The sequence below is a fragment of the Pseudochaenichthys georgianus genome, chromosome 14 (genome assembly GCF_902827115.2).
Source record: "Pseudochaenichthys georgianus chromosome 14, fPseGeo1.2, whole genome shotgun sequence".
Taxonomy (NCBI): domain Eukaryota; kingdom Metazoa; phylum Chordata; class Actinopteri; order Perciformes; family Channichthyidae; genus Pseudochaenichthys; species Pseudochaenichthys georgianus.
This window is the reverse complement of record NC_047516.1, coordinates 29,881,048-29,906,665: the sequence shown is the minus strand read 5'-3', so window position 1 is coordinate 29,906,665 and position 25,618 is coordinate 29,881,048. Positions and strand designations below refer to the sequence as shown.

Sequence of the window (25,618 nt, the reverse complement as noted above, 5' to 3'; positions counted from 1 at the left end):
ATTAGATGATAATTCATCAACCTTTTTATTTGAGTAAATCAGATAAACAAATAATATATTTTAAAAACACACAAACAAGAAAGTTACTCCAAATGTAATCCTATCAAGTCCCATCCAATTAACAAAAATCCAACACTCTGTCCTGAAGACAGAACCCAGAGTAACCAGTAACCAGGATGACTGTAACAGTCAGGAGACCTTAACATTTTAATTAGTCTTGGAACTGGGGCCTTCTGGTCCTGCAGCCACTACTCCACCACTTGGTGACCGCTTTCTCTGCATTGAATTGCTGTGCAGGAGGGCCATGAACTGAGATGTGCAGGAGGAAGCTAAGCATCTCGTTAGACAAACAAGACCTCCAGTCTGACTTAATTCTCTTCATGCTGGAGAATCCACGCTCGCAGCAAGATTAACTCATGGGGAGCACTTGTGTGATCTTCTCCACTATGACCTTCATTTGCTTAAACTGGTCTTCCCTTCCAATAGCACCCATAAGTAGCCTCTGCCACAGCACCTGGGGTTCAATGTGCCTGTAGTGACGCTGTACGAGGACTTTCAGGTCAAGCCACTCTCTCTTAGCTGCCTCTCCAGAAGTAAAGTCTCCGCATTCTGCAAGGATGGATTGGAAATGCTCCATGAATTCCATGAGCTCAGCATTGCCAAATGTCGCCAGTTCAGCTGTGTCTTCTGGCCAGTTAGACAGATCAAAGAGGGTGGAGGTTGCCTTCAGAATCCCTGTCTCCAGATTCCCAAAGCGTGCTGACAGAAACCTGCACAGGTCGTTAATGAGGCGGAGCTTTAGTGAGTTGAAGGTGGAATTGTCCGTTTCCCTCCTGTTGAGCTGGACATTCTGCCAGGTGTTTCCAGGTCCAACCTCATCCAGTACCTTCTGGAGCCTTGGGCCTGGGTCTATCTATGTTTGTAATAAAAAGAAAAAACATTTTACTCATTGTAATCCATAAAATGAAAACGTTTTAAAGTATGTTATATTGTGACTATAAGAATAAATATTTTGAAATGTGTATAATATATGGATATATATTGTTGCGGAGTTTTGACTCCTCATAGTTAAGGTAAGGTTATCATCATCTCACTCACTGTAAAACGGCTGTTGGCTGGTTACAGTGGCTAGTGTTAACCAGAGTTGGGTGTAACGCGTTACTGTAATAATATTACTTTTGTCGGTAACGGAGTAGTGTAACGCCCTACTTTTATAATTCAGTAATCACACTACAGTTACTAACATTGCCCCGACACGCGTTACTTCGTTACTTACTAAAATCAGTCATCATCAAACCTCAACAAACACCTGCAAAGAACACATGCTAAGGTGAAGCTAACGCACAGCTATTTGTTGTTTGTTTATATCACGGAGTCTGTTCTTCTTCTCTGTTTTCCGGTTGTTGCCTGTTTTGAATGATGAATACACACTACTGCCGCCTGCTGGTAAGGAGAGTTATTGCCACTCACGCATGCGCAGTTCGTACGTGCTCGGCTGAAGTCTTTGCGGTGTCTGGTTCCAGTGCAACACATGGCCAACACGCAGGAGAACACGCCGACGCAACAGCGTGAGCAGAGATAGACTGCGCAAAATATACAGATAGCAGGAGACAGAGGACAGCCACGGTCAGATAGGAAAACATTCAGGATGTGTATCAGTCTTATGCGACAATGGAAACTGAACTAAAGAGAACATTTGAAACTTTAGCAGTCTGCGTGATCTGCCTGCAGGGAGGGGCGGGCCGGCCCTGCGAGTAAAGTAACGAGTACAGTATCGAATAAAGTAACGAGTTTTCTCTTTATATAGAGAGTAACGAAGTAGTGTAATATATTACTTTTCTTTTAAGTAATATGTAATATATTACTTTTTTTTAGTAACGACCCCATCTCTGGTGTTAACAATACATCAGTCTAACGTTAGTTAACTAACTGGTAACGTTAACATTAATACGAGAAAGCTTACCTCATTGACTTGGGTTGAATTCCCTGTTACAGCTGTGGCTGTGTCCTTAGGTCAGAGGCCGGCGCTCCAGGGTCTGGTTCTGCTGTGCGTTTTCTCGATGTAATGGTAAAAAATTGCTGAATTCCTCCATGGGATGCCATTGTCATTCATTGTACATCACTCAATCCGCAAAATACACACACTAAGTATATAGCTAGACCCGCGAATTCGCGGGCCAGGAATTTGCGGGTTCTAGCTACGTTCTGAGTGTGTTTGAGCTCGAGGCATCACAGCCAGCTGTGCGGGTGGCTGACAGCCAGCGGCACAGCTGTAGCTACGTACTGTGTGTGTGTGTATTTCGCGGGTTGCTAAATGCTTTGTGCGTGTGTGTTTATGTTGACAAGGAGGTTTAATAACTGTGTTCTACACAAAACGTGCAGTCAGTTTCATTTTCATCGCCGTTCGTAGTAGAGTTAGCAGGGTACTTTAATTGTAACTCTCGTCCCAATTTTTTTTTTTTTCTCCCCGTCCCTATTTTTTTCGGACGTCCTTAAGCTCGAGCCCTGAGTACTATGTCAGTAAGGCTAGTTAATAAAAAACACTCCTCAAGCCAAGTAAGAGACTATTGCTATGCTATGACCTTCATGAATCACAAAAACCTAAAAAAATACATCATAATTATACTCTAACTAACTATTGACCTATTGGGTTTGATGACCAGTGTAATGACTAGTATCAGTAGACACGTTATGATAATATAGTTTGAAACTATTCCTAAAACCTGTGTTGCCACACCCCTCATTATGCATTGCTTTGAGCCTTTTCTTCATTAAAATGGGTGATTTCAATACAATTTCACCAGATGTGCATTAATCATGAATAAGAGACCCAAACCGTTTGTTGTTCCAGGCTGTCAACATGTTTATTTGTGCCCTAATGTTGCTGCTTGTACTTTTCACCATGCTAGCAACAGCCTGTCAGTCAGTCCACTTTGGTCCTGACTGAAATATCCCAATCAATATTGGTTGGATTGTAATGAAATGTGGATTGACATTCATCTGCCTCCCATAGAATGAACTGTAATTACAGTTTGTGATCCTCTGACTTTAAATGTAGTGCCAATAAACACATAAACGTCTTGCACAACAAAATTAGAGACATCAATAATATCAAAATTTCAATTACATTAAAGATGCATATTTAATTAGGATCAGTTATTGTTATTCTCAAAACAAAGGATTATACAATGTTCTGTTAATCATTGCCTTGATAAAGCCCGGAACGGCCTTAGATCCTAGCACGGTAAGCTTGGCTTCCATCGTGGCTCGCCTCATTCTTCTCCCTGGGCGGTCAATCCACCCTCGATACGGTCTGGTCCAGCAGGTGATGTCATGAGGTGATTATCTCATATATTCTGCACTTAATCTTGTGCTTCCTTCTCCAATTGTGGATATACTATAGGACAGGGCTGCGGAAACGTTTTCACCTTGGAGGGCCAAGAACTGAAACTTAATTGTCTGCAGTTGGGCAAAGACAACACCTATTGAATTTGATGTATTATTAAGACCGTAAAGGGTACTACAATAATTCATTATTAGGGAACCAACATGTTTAAAGAGCATTTTTATCTCACTCTCAATAAATATGTATAAACTCATTTTTTGTGGTTTCATTTTCAAGGCCATACATGCTCCAGTAATAAATAAATGCATACATCTTTGTTTAATTAAATGCAATCATAATCTTCTGAAATACTCTTGAGCCCCTTGAAATTGGACAATACCCTTGTAAGAAGAAAACAAATGTAAGCCCTAACAACAGTGAAAATGCCTACCAGCAATCAACATATGGATGCACTAGAGGGAGTTAAAGCACACAATAGGTTACATGTGTCACTCTGCACATGTCTATGAGGATAAAGACATTGGGAGGGAGAGAGAGGGAGGGGATACAGAGAGACTGAGAGAAAGAGAGAAATACGTTTAAGCAGGATTAAGGAAGCAGTGGGATCATTCATGTTCTGCGAGGAAGGCTGGGATCACACAGACCTTTTTAAGAACAACAATGTGAGGTGAGTCAACACGATTTCAACTACTTTCTTTAGGAAATTACACAACTGTTTATAGCTAGATCATAATGAGAAAAAAACCTTTGTATATGTATAGAAAAGTATGAATGTGTTTAGTGATTCATTTGTGTTTTATTTTCTCTGGTTACACATTTACATGATGTTAGTGAGCCTGCAGGTAGGTGGTTTAGTCTTGATCCAGCAGTTAACTCCAGTGCACTAAAGTTGTTCTCAAGGCCAGTTAATATTTTGCATTTGTTGTAAGATAATTGTTGCACCTGTGGTTTCATGTTAATTGTTCTCCATACAAGTCGCTGTATGTCTGAGCCCTATATAAGAGGATGAGTTTCTGGATTCAGTGTTAGAACAATATGGTTGTCTTGGATGGTCAGTTTGTTACGCAGTTGAAAACACTTTTTACATGTTTCTAGCCGCAAGTGGGATGACAGGCATGGTTTTAGACTTGTATTCTACATTACATCCAATATTCATCATTTCTAAAAGATTGATCCAATGTGTTTCGGTCGTGCAGGTCTATGTTATGTAATTTGAAGTATATATCATACATTTATTTTCTGATTGGTTGTTTAATCTGTATTAAAATACAGTATAATTTATGCAACTTTATTGCATCATTATTTCTTGCTGACTTTAACAGTAAAAATGAGACGGTGTATCTTGGTAATAAGATTATTAGCGATCATGTGGGAGTTGTTCCAGTCAGCTGCAAGGCAATTAGGTGTATGTTTCTTTAAAAGATGTTACTGGTCTGCTTAATGCAAACAGCACATCCTGCATAAGCTAATGGGATACAAAAATGTTGTCCTTCAGTGCAGATAAAGTTCAATAAGCTCATTAGGACGAGGAAGGCAAGGATCAAAATGCACTGTACACATATCATATAACTTCTCCTTGGACGTGACTTTGGAAAATTGGCCAAATATTTTTTACAACACTCATCTTAGTAGTTTCACTTTTCACATGCTGTTGAATTGTTGGCACACCTTGTGTTTTTCTGGGCCGGATGTCTTGCCACATTGTTGTCCCACATTGTTGACTCATGAACTTCAGCAGGTTAACTTTTTTTACATTACATTACATTGCATTTAGCTGACGCTTTTATCCAAAGCGACTTACAATAAGTGTGTTCGACCAACAAGATACAAACTTGAAGAAAACAGAATCATATAAGTACACTGAACAAAAATATAAATGCAACACTTTTGTTTTTGCTCCCATTTTTCATGAGATGAACTCAAAGATCTAAAACTAGAGCCGGGACTCGATTTAAAAAAATTAATCTAATTAATTAGAGGCTTTGTAATTAATTAATCGAAATTAATCGCATTTTTAATCAAATATACATATTTGACCTGAGAACAGTGAGAAGCAATTTTCACATGGATTTTACTCCAAGTGGTCTACAGTCGAGTGCAATCCAGTGAGCCACGGAGTTGTTTATTTTTCTCAGACGTGGACTTACTTATCCTGGCCCTGAAACCAGTCATCTGGTTGAGTGTGGGTTGGGTCAGGGTGTGGTTCCTTGCACTCGGAGTCGGGCTAACGTACATGCTAGCTGCTACATGCTTTGCATTTAGGTGATACTTTAGGCTTGATGTGCTGCGGTGTTATGCAAATATTTTTTTGCATAATTTGCACACAACCGTGCTCTTATCGACGCTTCCATCCGTCCGTTTTTTAAAACAAAATTTCCCATCCACAGGGCCGACCAAAGCGGTCTCATCAGCTTGTTCGTTCATGTTTGACTATTGTTCACCGTGGTTTGTTGTTGTTTGAAGTCCCATGCTGAAGTCATGAACGTTAGTTGGTGCTCCAGTATAATCGGTACGCCTGAAACTCATCCAGTGAGAAACGTTCCGCTGTGCAAAAATAAGTGTGATTTAAAGTGCGATTAAAATGCGTTAATTTTTTTAACGTGTAATTTTTGTGTAATTAATTCATCTTAATTAACGCGTTAAAGTCCCGGCCCTATGTAAAACATTTTCTATATACACAAAATAACCATTTCTCTCATATTGTTCACAAATCTGAAAAAATCTGTGATAGTGAGCACTTCTCCTTTGCCGAGATAATCCATCCCACCTCACAGGTGTGGCATATCAAGATGCTGATTAGACAGCATGATTATTGCACAGGTGTGCCTTAGGCTGGCCACAATAAAAAGCCACTCTAAAATGTTCAGTTTTATCACACAGCACAATGCTACAGATGTCGCAAGTTTTGAGGGAGCGTGCAATTGGCATGCTGACAGCAGGAATGTCCACCAGAGCTGTTGCCCGTGAATTGAATGTTCATTTCTCTGCCATAAGCCGTCTCCAAAGGCGTTTCAGTAAATGTGGCAGTACATCCAACCGGCCTCGCAACCGCAGACCACGTGTAACCACACCAGCCCAGGACCTCCACATCCAGCATGTTCACCTCCAATATCGTCTGAGACCAGTCACTCCGACAGCTGCTGCAACAATCGGTTTGCATAACCAAAGAATTTCTGCACAAACTGTCAGAAACCGTCTCAGGGAAGCTCATCTGCATGCTCGTCGTCCTCACTTTATTAGTATATTTAAGTGCTTTGTTAGCAATTCTTTGTTAGTAATTCTATCGATCAAAGTGGAGTCGAAAGAGATGAGTTCTCAGTCTCCCCCGGAAGATGTGCAAGCTTTCTGCTGTCCTGATTTCAATGGGGAGCTCATTCCACCATTTTGGAGCCAGGATAGGAACTTGGGTCCCCCTCGCAGTGCGTTTGCAGCGAGCCGTTTGGCTGATGCAGAGCGGAGTGCACGTGCTGGGGTGTACAGTTTAACCATGTCCTGGATGTAGGAAAGGCCAGATCCATTCACAGCATGGTACGCAAGTACCATTGTCTTGAATTGGATTCTAGCAGTTACCGGAAGCCAGTGAAGGGAGCGGAGGAGCGGGGTGGTGTGGGAGAATTTAGGAAGGTTGAAGACCAGATGAGCCGCTGCATTCTGGATGAGCTGCAGAGGTCGGATGGCACATGCAGGTAGACCAGCCAGGAGGGAGTTGCAGTAGTCTAGGCGTGCGATGACGAGAGCCTGGGCCAGAACCTGCTTCGCTTTCTGGGTCAGGTGGGGACGTATCGTCCTGATGTTGTAAAGCGTGTATCTGCAGCAGCGGGTTGTAGCAGCGATGTTTGCAGTGAAGGACAGTTTGTTATCTAGGGTCACACCCAGATTCCTTGCAGTCTGAGTCGGGGAAACAACAGAGGTGCCGATGTTGATAGTCAGGTCAAGAGTAGGACAATCTTTTCCCGGAAGGAAAAGCAGTTCAGTCTTGTCAAGGTTGAGCTTGAGGTGGTGAGCAGACATCCACTGAGAGATGTCCGCTAGACAAGCAGAGATGCGTGCGACGACCTGGGTCTCTGAGCGGGGAAAGGACAGAATTAATTGGGTGTCGTCAGCGTAGCAGTGGTATGAAAAACCATGCGGGCTAATGACAGATCCGAGCAAGTTTGTGTACAAAGAGAAGAGGAGGGGACCAAGAACAAAGCCCTGAGGGACCCCTGTAGTTAATTGACAAGGGTCGGACTCGGACCCTCTCCAAGTTACCCTGTAGGTATGGTCTTTGACTAAACATGGTAAAGCAGCGTTCAGTTATTATGCTCCAAATATCTGGAACAAACTCCCAGAAACCTGCAGGTCCGCTGCAACTCTGACTACTTTTAAATCCAGGCTGAAGACTTTTCTTTTTGTCGCTGCTTTTAATTGAAATATTCATATCTTATACTGCACTGTAACTTTTATCCATGTATTTTTTCTTTTAATATTTCTTTTATTAACTTTTCTTTTTAATGACTGATTTTAAATACCATTTTCTTAATGTCTTTCATTTTTTGTAAAGCACTTTGAATTGCCTTGTGTTGAAAAGTGCTATATAAATAAACTTGCCTTGCCTTGCCTTTGAGGTATGAGGTGAGGAGGGAAATTTATTCAATGATGCTTTTTATTCCCCGACCTGTTCTCTGTCGTTTGTATACAGATATACGTACTTCTATCATTATTAACAGATGCCAAACAGAAACAGGATGTATTTTATTCACTGTAGATGAGACAAGCAATAACGTAGGCAATGGGCAATGCTGCGTATTGCACAAACAGCCAATAAAACTTAATAATAATGATAAATATATTAGTCATGCCACTACATGTTTATTTTCGGTTACATTCTTCTTATGTAATAGAAAATTAGAGCAGATTATTATAATCTTGTCATAGTGGAGCTGCATTATATGAGCTCTGAAAAGTTTCTGGAGATTCAGGTCTGGAACATTTTGTAAGTGTAACTTTGTTTGGTTTAGGTGAAGGCTGGCACCTTGTAGAGCGTTGAGGAGGCAAGACAGGAAGCAGATTTCATTATGGTCACGTACATGTAGCTACTTACCGTTTCTTGAACTCGTTGGACAATTTCATTATCTGCCATTGCCGTCAGAAATTCCACCAACCATTTGGACATCATTTTTGTATGTGACCCTTCTTCTTCACCTTCAAATGTGTTTATATTTATATATTAATATATATTTTACCATTTCACATCAGCTACAGTAGAAAACACCCACCACTCGCTGTAAGAGCCCCTGACAATGAGCGGCTCTATTCACGCATTACTCAATTACACAGACTTTGTACTGGCAGGGTTAATCTGTTTAAATCTGTCTAATCTGTGTTAAAGTCCGGTTAAATAATTTGAACCACTTTCCCATACAGCTTTACCAGGTAATTCTAGATAACTTCAGGTTTGCACTGCATGTGTTAAAGAGGCTTCTGACTGTCTGGGAATCAAATTAATTATTCAATGACATTTCAAAGGATCTCATGTTCTCGTCATGGAACAATGGTGTTGTGTTTCACCTGATAAGCTCTGTTACAACTAGGCAATATGAAAAAGGAGACCAACATGGTTAGTATTTGAGTTTAATATGAAATCCTCTACCAGTGTGAAGTCTGGTTCATAGCATCAAGGGAGCAGCAGGCTAACGACAGCTGCAACTCGATTTTAACTCTGTCAGTAGTGAACAACCCAATGTCACCATGGAAACAAGAAGTGTTCATCCCTGAGGGTCATCTTTTGACATTATTAAAAAAACATTAAGACCTTGAATTCCCTGAATGGCCAGGTACAACTGAAACATTGCTACTATAAATTATGTAACTATTCGCCTGAGGAAAGTGGAATTATTTGTATTTGAGACAAGCTCACAAATGTTTGCTGTTTTTGGTACTAAAAGAAGTCTGTAGTGTAGAAACGTTGGTTTTTTTACTTTTATATTTGAACACAGGGCCCGAAATATTGACATGTTGAGCGACCACATGTACATAACAATAAAAAGAAAAACCTCTATATTATAAATACAATTAATTAATAAAAATATTCTTAAGCACTCCAAAGGTGCGAAAAGACCAACATTTGTAAAACAATTGCTACGCTGCAAAATGGCTTCATAATTACACAAAACAACTACAAATTGATGCAGAACGATGACAATGGTATGCAAAATCAAGGACAATTTGACCCTTTGAGTGTCTTCTCCTATTTAGCAAAGGTAGTTATTTTAGGTCCTTTTACATATCTGGGCCCATTTGATGTACTGTAACAAAAATGCTAACATCTGAAATTGTTGATGCATACACCTTCGTCAATGTTTGTATCCTTTAGATACCTATTATATCTTGATGTACTGCAGTGGCGGCTGGTGGAAAATATTTTTGGTGGGGCTATTGATAGAGTGAGTAAAACATTTTTTTTGGGAGAAATGACCCCTTAAATTAGGACTTCTGGTGATGTAATGGCGCGTTTCCAGTGCAGCGCGGAGCTCGCTTTAATGCTGCGTTCAGACCGGACGCGATGCGAATATTCGCTTCGCTCTAAACGCTCCTATCGCATCGCTCTAGTCGCTCGAGTTTCACCGCAGCTGTCAGCTGTGTTTACTCGCATCATTCAAACAAGACGCACTGGCTCGGGAGCTACAGCAACATGAACATATTTTACCGTGATTAAATATTAAATTGTAATACACGTTTCTAAATGATGCCGACGTAACAACATACTGATACCAGTGTGCGAAAAAGTACACGTCCCAGCGTCCGGGACGTGTTATTTGCAATATCGGACAAGTAGATCTTTCAATTGACTTGTCCGGCGGACAAGTGACGTTTTTCGCACTGATTTTTTAACAAATTATTGATAAATTCAGTTTACAAAAGGCAGAACTCATTCGCAAATTGTCCGTGTCCGCCATTGTTCGTTTAGAAATGTTAGTTTCGGTTCTGCTTGTCGATTCATAAGGAAATGCATCTCGCCGCTTTCTGTACAGTTAGACGGGGGCGGAGCGGGGTGGGAAGTGTAGCACAGTGGCAGGGTTTGGAAGCAAAACTCGGTTCCGAGTAGGAACAAATAACAATTGTCCGGTACCGGGATTAATAAGAGTTGTGAGGACAGGAGGCCGAGCCCCGCGGACTGCAGCTCTCTCTCTCTATGCTCCGTATCAGCCGATCGCTGCATGGTGCAGCTCAGCGTCTCTCTCTCTTTCTACACACAGCGGATCCGCTGCCCGTTTAACAGCCTCATCTTTGTCAAACTTTCTTATGTTCTTTCTCTAACACGTAATGAAGGTTATTAAGCGTTTTAGCTCCTGAGTTGTTAATATTGACGCCATTTCCTTTTATGAAGTGAAGCAGCCTCCCTGTCTGTGTCCTCGTGCTGTCCTCACATCCCCGGACCCCCAGACTCGGAGGAGCACAGGCATGTCAGTATTGTTTATGAAGCAGGGTATAGAAAGTACATTATTGAAATGAAAATACTATTTATTTACTTTTACAAACAGTGAGCAGCTGCAGCATGTGTATTGCAGGACATGTGTACGCGTGCAAGCGTCTTTGAGTTGTAGAAAAGCACTAGGCCTATAGGCTATAAATATAATAATAATAACTTTATTTGTATAGCACCTTTCATACTTTTCATACATTGCAGTTCAAAGTGCTTTACATCAGTACAAAATAACACATACAATCAGTGTAAAACAAGCAGCAAGAGCAAAGCATAAAGTGGGATAAAATAATTAAAAATAAAAACATGGGGAATAAAACATAGAGAAATAGTGCAATGTCAATCACAGAGAATAGTGCAGTATAATAGTGTAAAATCAGTAAAATGCTTTGCTAAAGAGATAGGTTTTAAGCTGCCTTTTAAAAATGCCTAATGTATTGGCTTCCCTAATATTGTTGGGTAACATGTTCCACAGTTTTGGGGCGTAGTTTACAAAGGCTGCATCACCGATCTTCTTATTACTCTTTCTGGTGACCTCTAATAGACCTGCATCTGATGATCGCAGTGTTCTGGCAGGTGTGTAGTTAATTAGAGAGTCAGCAATGTAGCTGGGTCCTTGTCCATTTAGAGCTTTGTATATTAGGAGAAGCACCTTAAAATCAATTCTAAAAGTTACAGGAAGCCAGTGTAGAGTAGCTAAGACAGGACTAACGTGTTCCCTCCTTTTGGTATTCGTTAGTAGTCTAGCTGCAGAGTTTTGAATGAGCTGGAGTCTTCCAATAGCTTTCTTGGGGAGACCAGTGAATAGTGCATTGCAGTAGTCTAGTCGGCTAGATATAAAAGCATGAATTAGCTTCTCTGCATCATTTTGATTTATGAATGGTCTTACCTTCGCTATGATTCTGAGATGAAAGAAAGCTATTTTGATCACTTTGTTTAAATGGGCGTTGAAGTTCAAATCTGAGTCCAGGATGACACAGAGACTTGTCACCTCCGGTTTAATCCAAGTGGTTAAACTTCCTAGATTATTTGTTAGCATCTCTCTTTTTGAGATAATAATAATGTATTATTATTATTATTATTATTATTATTATTATTATTAGGCCTATGTGTTGGAGATGTGTCGTTGGACTCTGTCTCACAGGCAGGTTGCAGTGTAACATCAGAGGAGACTGGGCCAATTGTACATTCTCAAACTGCACCACTTAGAACTAACTAAACAATGCAGAGATTATTTTTATATAATTGTATTCAATAACTGTAAGAAATTAAACAGTATGAAGTGATTTGTAAATAGGAATACAGATTTGACTTAATGTTTTCATAAATATATTTTTCTCCCAGTTTGTCATGGGACTTATTTTTACCCACTCAAATAACCGGAATCGAGAACCGAAAATAACCGGAATCGAAAAGCAGAACCGGAATCGTTAAAATCCAAACGATACCCAACCCTATGTGTGATGCAGTAAAATCTTACCGCTCACTTACGTTAGCGGTGTCGTAAAAACCGTGGGAAAGTGTAAAATACGATGACGAAGAAGAAGATTCCAGTGGCCCCAATTTTTGTCCATTCTGGACAAGTGAAAAATGTATTCGGACAAGTAAATTGCCAAACTCACTTGTCCATGGACAAGTACTCTCTAAAAACTTTTTCTCACACTGGATACCAGTTAGTAAAAACCATGAATTAATGCTTTGACAAGTCTGCAGACAGACGGCAGGCGAAAAACCTTTTAGAATGCTTGTTCCCTGAATGGAGCTTGGCTAAGCTAACGCTATATATGCTCCGACCGTCCACACTCACAACAACGGCCTACAGACATAAATAAACCAGCGACTGTATTCTCCATGACACAGACAGTATGTGGTTTGTACTTGTTTAACTTTTGTCTAGTTTCTGAACAGATCGTATCTGTCCCCGGCTGTTTGAAGAGCAAGCATGTGAAACAAAAGATAGCATTTACCTGTTTGCATCCAGCTAGCCATGTGAGAAGCCTTGTTGATACGTTTTGTCTTTTTCACGAGCTTGCTGTGATATATAAAAATCGGGTTGGTCCGGTCCAAGGTCTTTAAGTATCAATTTATCTCCCAAACTTCTCCTTTGAAAAGGATTGGAGAGTAGCTCTTTGGCGGACCGAGGTTCCGGCGACTCCACCTGCACACCATTCTCATCCAAATACTGCGTCACCTTGGTCACTCACGAGTCTAAAAAACAACTCCTCACGTCAACGCACGTAAGCAACATGGGCGCCAACGTGAGCGCCCACGTGACCAAAATATTTGACGGCGCTGATTGGCTGAAATTATGTTTTGGCGGCACAGTTTACTATTGAGACTTTTGCAACCTGCTGGTTGCTGCTGTTTCGCTCGGGGGCTCTGCCCCGTAATGATAAACTAATGCCATGGGCAAGGCCAGGCAGGAAACAGGTGACTTATCAGTAACTTTAGACATCGTAACACAATTTTAAACGAGATTGTATTGTAGATTATACATTTTTGTGATACTAATTGTATGATATTTACCTTGTTCATTAAAAATTAAAATATAAAATATATATTTTTTTTAAATATATATTTTTTTATTTAATATTTATTTTTATTTTTTATTTTGTATCTGGCAAGAGGTGGGGCGGCGCCCCTAGCGCCCCTATGGGCCGGCCGCCACTGATGGACTGTTTAGGGATGCTCCGATCGCCAATTTTGGGGCCGATCGCCGGAATCAGTATCGGCCGATGCCGATCCGATCGAGTGGGCGGGCCTAAATGGAAGATTTAAACATCACTTTAAATCTTCCATTTAAAGTGATGTTTAAAACTCAGTTAATGGGGCTCATTCACTGGAGCTTCCACAAACAACAATCAACTTAATTATTACATTCAAATGATGTACATTATTCAAGTGTACATTCACTTTGGATAATAACACGGGAGAAATGAGCGGAAGCACTCTCTTTTCCTCTCTCCCTCTCTCTCTCCCCCTCTCTCTCCCTCTCCTGACAGCCGGTCAGTATCTCATGCAGCTCACTGATCCAGTGATGAGTGACCCGAAGAATAAATATATTAATAACTAGTTTAGCTAGTTCCAGAGGTAGATAAAATAGCTAAGTGTGTTAGGTCTAACTCTTGTGTGTTTCGCTCCGCTCACCGGTCCGTCACAGCGGGCGGAGCTGCAGGATTTCTGCTTCACACACGTTGCCTATTTTACTGTCTTTTTCGGACACCTTAAAATACTGCCAGACTGGTGAAGTCATTTTGGCGAGCTTGTTTTGCCGCGCACAGAGAAAAGTGTCATGTATTTTACGTCATGCCTCTCGCGATCGGCATGTTTAGAGAGAGCACCGATCGATCGGTAGAGAGTGAGTATCGGCCGATCTCGATCGGTGACCGATCGATCCGAGCATCCCTAGTTGTATTTGCATATTTACTACAATGAACACAATGCTGTGCTTTGACCTGGGTTTGACTAGCAATTTTTTTTAGGATTAAATAATTCAATAAATAAATAGTTTACAAAGAATAACCGTGAAACATGGTTTGCAGCACCATACTTTTATTCCGTCCTGAATATTGTCTGCAGATATTTCATTCAGGCTGCTTACGTCACAAACAAAATGTACCAACAACAAGTATACCAGTATGTCATCTGAAATGCAAACATCTGTACAAAAAGGCTCTTATCCCATGTATCATTATAAAAATGTCTGTTAAACACCATTATAATTGTGTCTACCCTAACCCAAACAATATAACTTTATTGTCACTGTTGTTATCACTGTCAAAGTATACACTTGATGTTATCATATCTGTCAGGGATGATATCGTTTTTGGAAAACCCTGAATGGATGACAATAACTCATAAAACAAAACAACCCAGCAATCTGTTCGTCATTATGTTTGTAGATACCATACATTTGACATACAAAGAATAAGCTAAACATGAAAGAGCAAGCGGTTTGTTTTTGTTTAACAGGTATCATACATTTGGACATCTGTAATAACCATAGAATATTGCATTTGTATCACTGTGTGTATTAATAATGAGTCTTTGCCAAGTTAAACAAAGCCTCTTGAGTGTCATATTATATGATGTTATCAGAGGCGGAAGGTGTGTACACAAGTGTTACTTTAAGAAAGAAAGGTCAACTTTTTTTAAACTGAAAAAGGAGATCAGTATATTATGTGTTGGGGGGACTTATTTTAAATTAAAGAACATATGTAAGGATCCATGATGTCAGAACCAACATAAATGTATATTTCTAAAGATGTGCCTGTGCATATGACTGATTATCAATTGTAAATATGTTGACCAGTAATTACCAAAAAAGAGACACTCAGCAAAGTCTTCCCCAATCGGCTCAGTTAACGTCAAATCCTTGTTTAAGAGTAATGTATAAAGTATATGAGTTGATTCCAGGTTATTCAGACTACCAGGCTCCTAATTAAGGGGTGAGAGCAGCTGGTGCACTTCCCCTTTGACCAATCAGGTTTATGCTATGTCCATGCACTTGGCACAGAAACCGTAGTCTTTTGCAAACAGTACAAAGGTTTTATTTTGCTATTAATTGTTGTGCATTATGGGTCAAAGTCAGCTTTATTGTCAACATTTCTACATGTGTTATACAGAAATCTCGAGATACCGTTTCCCGCAGTCCCACAGTGTGACATAAAACAAGATACAAAAAAGGGCCTAGATAAACGGGGTATACAACTAAGTAATAGTATCAATAAGTGCTGGTTTAATAATATATTTAAAAACAGTCCACAGAACATGAATTAACATTAATGTAAGTATTTTTTGTGCAAATTAGAAAAATGCTCAAAGTACAGTTTCAGTGCAGTAGCAGCGGAGATGGGTAGAAAAGTGACTGGTGCTGGATGAGGGAAGGTTGTGCGTGTCCCTGAAAAATATGTTAATTGCATAAATGTTGTACGGCTAGAAAGCTGAGACTACTGAGAATTCGATTATGGGATACAGTAAATCAGAAGGCGTAGTTGCTGTGATAAGAAAGCAGATGGCAAATTGCAAACATCATTATCAAACATGCAGAATGTATACACTGTCAAGCAGCAGTCAGGCTCATTGGAGCTGGACTACTATTGGCCAATGGTATCTGTTAAGAACTCAGGCACTTAGGAGGTAGGACCCAATTGCACGACCCGGGAGACAGAGGTAAAGTATGGGTAAGATACTTTATTATTCCAAAAACAGGCAAGATGAACAAAAAAAGTCACTATTGAATCTCTAGCTGAGATGACAAATAAGAACAAAATGAAAATCGCTCACGTGGTGAGGAACAAAACTTTACAATAGCTCAAAGAGAGCATAGACCTGACTGTGGCAAGAGACAAGAGCAAAGATCTGACCATGGCAAGAGACAAAAACGAACTGACAATGAACATTGGGAGACAGGAGAATTTAAACACCTGACAATAAGACACAGGTGGGAACAATCAGGGGCGGGACTGACGCTGATGAGCATAGCAGACACAGAAGGGATGACGGGTGAAAACAATCAGGAAATTAGACACACCAGGGAAACTAACGACAGACAGGAAAACACGGGGAGAAAGACCAGACAATACACAGGGAGGAAAACATGACAAGGAGAACAGAAAAACACCCACTACCAGACACACAAAACTAAAAACGTGACAACACAAGAATCGTGACAGTATCTCATCTCAACTTTATTTATCGAGCACATTTTATACAATCATGCAGACAAGTGCTCAGTAAAGCACCAATAAAAGCAGAAAATAGACAATGATGTTAAAATGTTAAAATAAACTTTAAGATACTAGAATTTAAGAACAAGCAATAGAAACATAAAACAAACAATAGTATATAAATTAATATGACAATATACCAAAGTAACCCTTAAGGTTTCTTGAAACATTTCCACAGATGACATGTAATGCATGCTGGTGATGCAAGAGCAACGTGTGAAATATAAACAAACATATTGGATTCATTTCATAAAACATCATTCCTGCTGTTGTTAAACGTTTCCGTTTGAGGTTGCACTTGTTAAAAGGATTTGTTATTTTTAGATGCATTTCTAATTTAAAAATGAAATAGCAAAGCTTCCCTGTAAAGCAAGACAGCTGGAGCTTTCACCTCAGAGTAAAACGCCAGTCTGGTGCTCCAGATGGATCTTATTTTACTCCTGTACTTACTTTAATATTCAACGGGTTTATCGTAAATAGAGAATGGCTTTATTTGTGGATGCAAAGTCATCAGGGAAAATATAAATGCATCTCCTTAACATTCCAAAAGTAGCTAATACTGACATTACAGTATGTTGTTGGTTTCTCTTGTTGACTTTACTCCTAAGACTTTGGCAGAATGTTTTATCGTTTTTTAAGATCTTGTCTTGAATTAGCCTGAGAGTGATGCAATATACAGCCCACACTTGCTTGATATGCTGTATCTCTCTTTGTCTCTTTTAAATGTTCCCTTTTCTAGGAAAGAGCTCCACAACCTCATTATATGTTTATATTGAGGCCTATTCCCTTTATCTCTTGTTATACCAATGATCAGTGTTCCTGTGTAGGACAGCCTAAATCCTGCAGATATCATGTTTAGAACCAAAACTAGTCCCTCTGTATTGTTCATAAGACTGTCAGTTTTGTCAGTTTAGGGGCTTTAGTATATAACTCTTAAAGGTCCCATGTCATGGCCATTTCTACTGATCATAATTCCATTGTTGGTCTACTATAATAGATGTACATTGTGCAATTTTCCAAACTCACATGGGTTTCTCATTCAGCATCTCTGTATAGTATGTGTATTCACTCTGTCCTAAACGGCTTGTTGGAGCTCCTGCCCTCCTCCCCTCCTCCCTCCCTGTGAGCCCACTGTGCTCTGATTGGTCAGCTCGCCCACAAGTTCTGATGAGTCTCAGTCTACCACTAGCACCCCCGCACCCCCCCCCAGCGAGTCACAGGTGTGTGTGTGTGTGTGTGTGTGTGTGTGTGTGTGTGTGTGTGTGTGTGTGTGTGTGTGTGTGTGTGTGTGTGTGTGTGTGTGTGTGTGTGTGTGTGTGTGTGTGGTGTGTGTGTGTGTGTGTGTGTGTGTGTGTGTGTGTGTGTGTGTGTGTGTGTGTGTGTGTGTGTGTGTGTGTGTGTGTGTGTGTGTGTGTGTGTGTGTGTGTGTGTGTGTGTGTAGCTCCACGGATTGGTCCATATGGACCAATGGCTCCATTTGGGTATGGGCACGTCACTGTACCCAGGAAGGCAAGAGAAATCTCCAACGTGGCGTTCTGGGGCAGCATAGACAGGTCTTTTCTGTGTTAGAGTTTTACTCGCTACAGGGTGTACTTTGAGGGTTTGTGACTTGGCAGACCGTTTACATGCAGAACAACCTTCATAACACACAAGGGGATGGGTAATAACCGGAAAAGCATGACATGAGACCTTTTAAGATGTCAACCAAAGCCTAAACATCAGCATTGTCATTACATGAGGAAAACTGAGATTTTGTGAATCTGGTTAAACAATAATGGATTGTACTACTCAGCGCCATATAGATAGAAGAGTTACGACAACGGAAGTCCAAAAACGGTTATCGTCACGTGGTTCATGTAGACGAGGATCGTTCCCCGGAAGTTCATGGCGAGCAATGTGAATGCAATGATAACAGGAGATAGAACTACGATTTTTGGTAATTATTAGTGAATAAAGGTTTTGATTTGCAATATTTATACAACAAATCGATATGTGTATGTATTTACATCAATATGTTTTAAAAAATAAAATAGAATTTGCTAGTATTAAGTGATAATATTAGGATTAGTGTGAACAACTAGTATACATGTTAGGCTAACAGTGCCTTGGTTAAAGAGCCTGTTGCTGTTTATTTATAGCTTTGCATTCTTTAAAACCAATATTATCTTCTTAAACTTGTATGGTAGTCAGGAGCATCACTTTCTAATGTTTATTGATACATTTAGAGGGAGGGGATCTAAAGTAATGCTTTAAAATTCAGATTAGATTAATTTCTACTATTTTCTTAAATTCATGGTAGTTTCAGTAATCCCCTGGTAATTGAGGACACACGTTATCTAAATGACTAATGTCATCTTTATGGCTTTCAGAAAGGACAGGAGACTATCAAAGGACTAGCAGCAGCAGCAGCAGCAGCATATGATGATGATGATGATGATGATGATGATGATGATGATGATGATGATGATGATGATGATGATGTTAAATGTGTTGTTTTAGGAACATCCATTGCAAATACATGGAATTCAATACACATTGAATAGCATGCATGCAGTTTGTCTGTGCCTGTCATATTGTTCACAAAACGAAGACCACACCATTGGGAAGCTTAACGTCTGTTTAATCAAAATAAGGAACAGGGAGAGGCTTGCAAAGCTCTGGGAGTTGAGACTCAGGCTCAGGGTGAGGGTCTCATTGCAGGTCTTCAGGCTCCATTGAATCCCCCTGGGGTTCTTATGCTGAAAGAGGGAGACAGGAGAAAGGGTTAGATACATCTAGCAACCTATAGGATGGGAAATTGCTGACCTATTTTAAACTTACCTTGTGTTTTCACTCTCACTTAAGTCCCTCTCCCTTTGCCATCAATCCAAAATCAGCTGAGCTGCAACATAATACAGACAGGTAATAATCAACAGAATCACAAAGACATAATATGACTCAGCTAAAAACACTCACCCATAAGTTATGTTTTTGTTTACTATTTAGAAGTCTCAAATATCCACTCTAAATCCATAGCAATAGCGATGTATCACAAGAATAGCTCTCTTCCTTATTATTGAGTAACGTTAACTATATTATAGAAGCTTGAACTCCAAGAGGGATATCCTCATTTCACCACCTCCACCCACTACAATCACACGCCCCAATGTTATATTTAACTAATATGTAACTCCCTCCACCCCGGATAAAAGCACGTTAAGAAGCCCCTTTTCTCTAATTCCACAACGTTGGAGGAAATAACATTAGGAGAACGGATTAATAGGCTGTTCGTGGTTAACGTGTGTTGCTAACTTTATCCGGCATTCTAGCCTAATCTGTTATCTGTAAACGTTAAATATACTGATTGAAGGGATAATCCACTAACATCCTTTAATACACATGTGTAGTTAACTTGATTCAGATGTTCTGATAATATCCGCAATATAAATCTTTAAACGTCTTCTTACCTTCAAAAGTCCATCACGAACGGTCTATTATGCATGCGGAAGTTAGCGGCAAGCTATTGGAACTATTGAGAGGCTCCACGATCCGCCATTGCTGTAAAAAACTGGTCCATTGGAGTGAACGGAGATAACGTCGTAACTCTTCTATTATATGGCTCTGGTACTACTGATGTTGCTTGTGTTTGAATATGCAAATTATTAATGATAATGTATTATTCTTTGGATTTTACCCGGCGTTCCTCTGCAAGTTAACTTTTTTGTTTTCATTATTTCCTTGATGGGCTGAATGGATTTATACGCACCTGTATGGTGTCTGTTCGGAAGGTGGTCGAATTGGGATATAGTTACCGAAAGGCAAGGCAAGGCAAGGCAAGTTTATTTATATAGCACTTTTCAACGCAAGGCAATTCAAAGTGCTTTACAAAAAAAAAATGAAAGACATTAAGCATTAAAAAAGAAAAACTAATAAAATAAACTTTAAGGAAAAATACATGGATAAAAGTTACAGTGCAGTCTAAAATATGAATAGTTCAATTAAACATTACAAGAAAAAGTACATGGATAAAAGTTACAGTGCAGTTTAAGATATGAATAGTTCAATTAAAAGCAGCGACAAAAAGAAAAGTCTTCAGCCTGGATTTAAAAGTAGTAAGAGTTGCAGCGGACCTGCAGGTTTCTGGGAGTTTGTTCCAGATATTTGGAGCATAATAACTGAACGCTGCTTTACCATGTTTAGTTCTGACTCTGGGGACAGAAAGCTGACCAGTCCCTGAAGACCTGAGAGATCTGGATGGTTCATAGTTTAGCAGGAGGTCAGTAATGTATTTGGGCCTAAACCATTCAGTGCTTTATAAACCAGCAGCAATATTTTGAAATCTATTCTTTGACACACAGGAAGCCAGTGTAAAGACTTCAGAACAGGAGTGATGTGATCCACTTTCTTAGTGTTAGTGAGGACTCGAGCAGCGGCGTTCTGAATCAGCTGCAGCTTTCTAATAGATTTTTTAGTGAGACCTGTGAAGACACCATTGCAGTAGTCGAGTCTACTGAAGATAAAGGCATGGACAAGTTTTTCCAAATCCTGCTGTGACATTAGTCTTTTAATCCTAGATATATTCTTTAGGTGATAGTAGGCTGATTTAGTAACTGTTTTAATGTGACTGTTGAAACTCAGGTCAGAGTCCATGACTACACCTAGATTTCTGGCTTTATCTGTTGGTTTGAACATTGCAGACTGAAGCTCAGCGCTAACTTTTAAACGTTCTGCCTTGGCTCCAAAAACCATTACCTCAGTTTTATCTTTGTTTAATTGGAGAAAGTTCTGACACATCCAGTCAGTGATTTGTTCAATGCACTTACTCAGTGTTTGAATTGGAGCATAGTCTCCTGGTGAAATTGTTACGTAAATTTGTGTGTCATCTGCATAGCTATGGTAACTTATTTTGTTGTTCTTCATTATCTGAGCCAGTGGTAGCATGTAGATGTTAAAGAGAAGAGGCCCCAAGATGGAGCCTTGAGGAACCCCACATGTCATATTTGTCAACTCAGATGTGTATTTACCTATAGAAACAAAGTTGTTTCTATCCTTTAAGTAGGATTTAAACCAATTTAGAACTGTTTCCGAAAGTCCCACCCAGTTTTCCAGTCGGTCTAGTAATATGCTGTGGTCAACAGTGTCAAACGCAGCACTGAGATCTAATAATACTAACACTGAAGTTCTGCCACTGTCTGTGTTTAAGTGGATGTCGTTAAAGACCTTTACAAGAGCAGTCTCAGTGCTGTGGTTTGGACGAAAGCCTGACTGGAACACATCGAAACAACTATTTAAATGCAAGAAATTGTTGAAAAACAACTTTTTCAATGATTTTACCTAGAAATGGCAGGTTTGATATGGGCCTGTAATTGTTCATTACTGAAGCATCTAGATTATTATTTTTTAAGAGCGGTTTATTGACTGCAGTTTTCAGGGCCTGTGGAAAAATACCTGAGTGAAGAGATTTGTTTACTATATGAAGTAGTTCTGAGGCCATGCAGGGCAAAACATCTTTGAAAAATCCTGTTGGAATAATATCAAGGCAGCAGGAGGAGGATTTCAGAAGTTGTATAATGTCCTCTAGGTTTTTATCATTAATCTGATGGAATTGTGTCATGATGTCTGAATTGATGTTAAGTGGACACAGAGACAGCACATTTGCTGTTCCTGATGCAGAGGCACTGACTGCTTGTCTGATTTTCTGAATGTTGTCAGTGAAAAAGGAGGCAAAATCATTGCACGCCCTGTTGGTTAGAAATTCAGAGGCTACTGACACTGGGGGGTTAGTTAGTCTGTCGACGGTAGCAAACAAGGCACGTGCGTTGTTTTTGTTTTTGGTAATGATGTCAGAGAAGAATGATTGTCGTGCGTTTTTCAATTCCAAATTATAAAGGCCAAGTCTCTCTTTATAAATTTCAAAGTGAACCTGGAGATTTGTTTTTCGCCACCTGCGTTCAGCTTTTCGACATTCTCTTTTTTCTGAGTAACAGGGATGGTAAAGATTGGGTTTAAAGAAAGCTAAACTACACAACACCACCTTAAGTTAGACAAGTTAACCTTTTCTAGATGTAGGGATGTATACAAACAGTTTAGACATCTGTAACAATTACAAAGCAAGCACACTAGTATCATTTTTTTGCATGCATTTTGTCTGACGCATATGTACGTCAATACATTATTTAAAGCATGATGTCCTTTTTAGATTATTATTAAATGCGATCCATGAACTAAGAACGATAAACATGCTTAACTTTGAAATTCACAATTATTAAAATGTATCTATATTATGACGTGATTTTTTAATTAATAACCACTGTTCTTTTTTATCACCAGGAAAGTGTTAACAGCCCTGGGACTGTGGGAAAACACATGGCTTTGAAGTGCTTTACACTCAATGATCTACTACTGATCCTGAATACCTTCAAAGAAAGGAGCCATGTAGAAAGGTGTCTGATGGAAAAGTGACCTGTCCTTGGTGAGCCCGTTTCCTGAGCGAACGAACCACAGCACTGTGTTTAAGGAGTGGAGGTGACCATGATCTCCATGGCTCTCCGCTCGCTCGTTCTGGTGACTTTCATCATTCTGACCGTCGGTGGGAACATGTTGGTGTGTTTGGCTGTGGGACTCAGCCGTCGACTGTGGCGCATCTCTAACTGCTTCGTTGTGTCCCTGGCGGTGACGGATCTGATGCTAGGCCTGCTGGTGTTGCCCTTTTCTGCCAGCGTGGAGCTGCGCAGCGGGAAATGGCCCCTCGGAGGAGCTCTGTGTAACATCTACATCTCTCTGGATGTGCTGCTCTGTGCATCCTCAATCCTCACCCTGGTGGCCATCAGTGTGGACCGATACTTAGCCATTACAGCTCCCCTTAGCTACTCCCGGAGAGTTACCCGTCTGAGGGTGACACTGGCCTTGATCACCATCTGGGCTTTGTCACTAGCAGTGTCCTTTGTGTCCATCCACCTGGGCTGGAACACAGCAGACTACAGAGTGCAGCACTCAGACTGGGGCATGGGGGAGGACAAAGAGGGATACTACTGCCAGTTTGAATGGAATAACAACTATGTTCTCGTTTATACCTTTGGCACATTTTACCTGCCTCTGCTGCTTATGTGCGGAATGTATCTTTGCATATTCAGAGTGGCACGAGAACAGGTCAGTGTTTTGTTTTTTTATTCTGTAAAACATGCACAGGCGCAATGTAAAAGGTCACTTTTTGTATCCGTCTAAGGAAATCGATACAAAATATGATTTTCTTTTAGTGAATGTCATTTTATTGGAAAGGACATATAAAAGAATAGCATTCAGTCACATTCACTTGTTGATGATGGAACTTATTTCATTTTCTGTGTCTCTAACCTTTGCTTTACGGCTCTTTTCAGGTGAGGCGAATTCGTGCTGCCACTCCGTCGTTTGCACGCTCCGCATCAAATGCAGCCATAGCTCGGGAGCACAAAGCTACAGTGACATTGGTCGCTGTTCTGGGGGGTTTTGTCATCTGCTGGTTCCCCTACTTCACCTTATTCACCTGCATGGGCATAAAGGAAAATACAAACCCCCCTAATACTCTTAACTCTGTGGTCCTGTGGCTGGGCTATTTTAACTCGGCTCTTAACCCAATCCTGTATCCAGCCTTCAACAGGGATTTCCGCAAGGCCTACACAGAGCTGCTTCGCTGCAGAGGGTCGTTTCGCAGAAAACTGCAGCTCACTCATGTGTCAGTTCATAAACGATTGACCTTTACTAATGGACAAATGGTCTCCCAACAGTCTGAGAAACATAAAAACATGGATAATAATGGAACTGACGCAAAGACCGTCACTCCACAGGAGATAAATGGTATCCCGAGTGAGCCAAGCTGAATTGCCATGGACCTGTTGTTGTTCTGCTGGACTGTAAACCTGCAGCAACATGTTGTAAATGAACATGCTAACTATCACTTAGATGTTACGCATTGTGCCAAAGATAATGTGTACAACTCAAAACACAACATTCAAGATATCGGCACAGCATTTGTGTTAATGTACCGGGTATTGATAACACTTTCTTTGGCACCAATGTGGATAATGCATTATGAAAATACAAAAACAGGGTCTTAATCTGATTATGGCACCTCATTACACATTGTTTTAATCATTTCCAATGATAAATGCAATGACAGCTTAGAGTTAGAATCACAATGCAGTGCATTACATCAGATTTATAATGTATTATAAGACAACCATAATATATTAAAACTAAAGGAAATCTTAAACACAATCAGTCAGCGTGTGACAATGAAGGTTAATGCTTTAAGTATTACATAATAAGTATTACTAAAATATGCTTAGCAATTTGTTGTGATTACTATAATGCATCATTAATAAATACGTATACAGTGCTCTGAGCATATTTTTATGCATTACAATAATAATAGCAATATAATACATTTCATTTATAGTGTGCTTTTCAAGATACTCAAAGACACTTTTACGGGCTAAACATATTGAGTATGTTTATTATAATGCATTATAGAAATGGGCACCATAGAAAGTGTTACCAAAGTATTATAATGTACAGTACTGAATTGTCTGTTTATAAGACAGGTGTAAAAAGCAAAGAAAAATGTAATTTGAAATAAAGGGCAGACAGACGGCAGAGTGGAATAAATAGATGACTCAGTAAGTTTCCCAGTGATTTTCCTGGAGACAGTGTTTATTTTCTCTCCCCTCAGCCCTGCCAATTAAAGTGAATAAGTGACCAGCAAGTTTATTTTTTATGTGCAAAATGTGTATATGTTTGACTTGACCTCGGCACGGTGACCTTTATGACTTCCTGTATATACAGGTGAATTGCAACTGGACAGAACAGCTGCTCCCAACAAGTCACGCTTGGACGGACACAATATCATTTTTGATTAAATACAATAAAATCTACATCCATGAAAAGATTGCTTGGATATGTACTTTATATCCTTTTGGGGATTATTCTCATGTACAGCAAAGGTTAAAATAATGTGACAATACAACGCCATACTTTTTTTGATTGCATAACATTTATATAAGACATCTTGTTTTTTCTTTGTATGAAGCTAAGTACAACTGAATGCAAAATATCGCATTTCTA

At 39.9% G+C, this 25,618-nt stretch overlaps 2 protein-coding genes across 2 annotated transcripts in view; both read left to right on the top strand.

Moving 5' to 3' along the window:
* Positions 1 to 3,318: 3,318 nt before the first annotated feature.
* Positions 3,319 to 25,618, top strand: part of kcnip1b (Kv channel interacting protein 1 b) — an 80,810-nt gene continuing 58,510 nt past the window's right edge. The window contains exon 1 of the mRNA XM_034099789.2: positions 3,319 to 3,338. Coding sequence (XP_033955680.1) covers positions 3,334 to 3,338 — 5 coding nt within the window. The 5' untranslated portion in view covers positions 3,319 to 3,333. The remainder of the gene's footprint in view (positions 3,339 to 25,618) is intronic.
* hrh2b (histamine receptor H2b) lies at positions 3,910 to 25,440 on the top strand. The gene is made up of 3 exons (XM_034099788.1): positions 3,910 to 4,013; positions 22,850 to 23,668; positions 23,896 to 25,440. The coding sequence occupies exons 2-3, from the start codon at positions 23,051 to 23,053 to the stop codon at positions 24,373 to 24,375; spliced, it is 1,098 nt and encodes a 365-aa protein (XP_033955679.1). The 5' UTR covers positions 3,910 to 4,013; positions 22,850 to 23,050; the 3' UTR covers positions 24,376 to 25,440.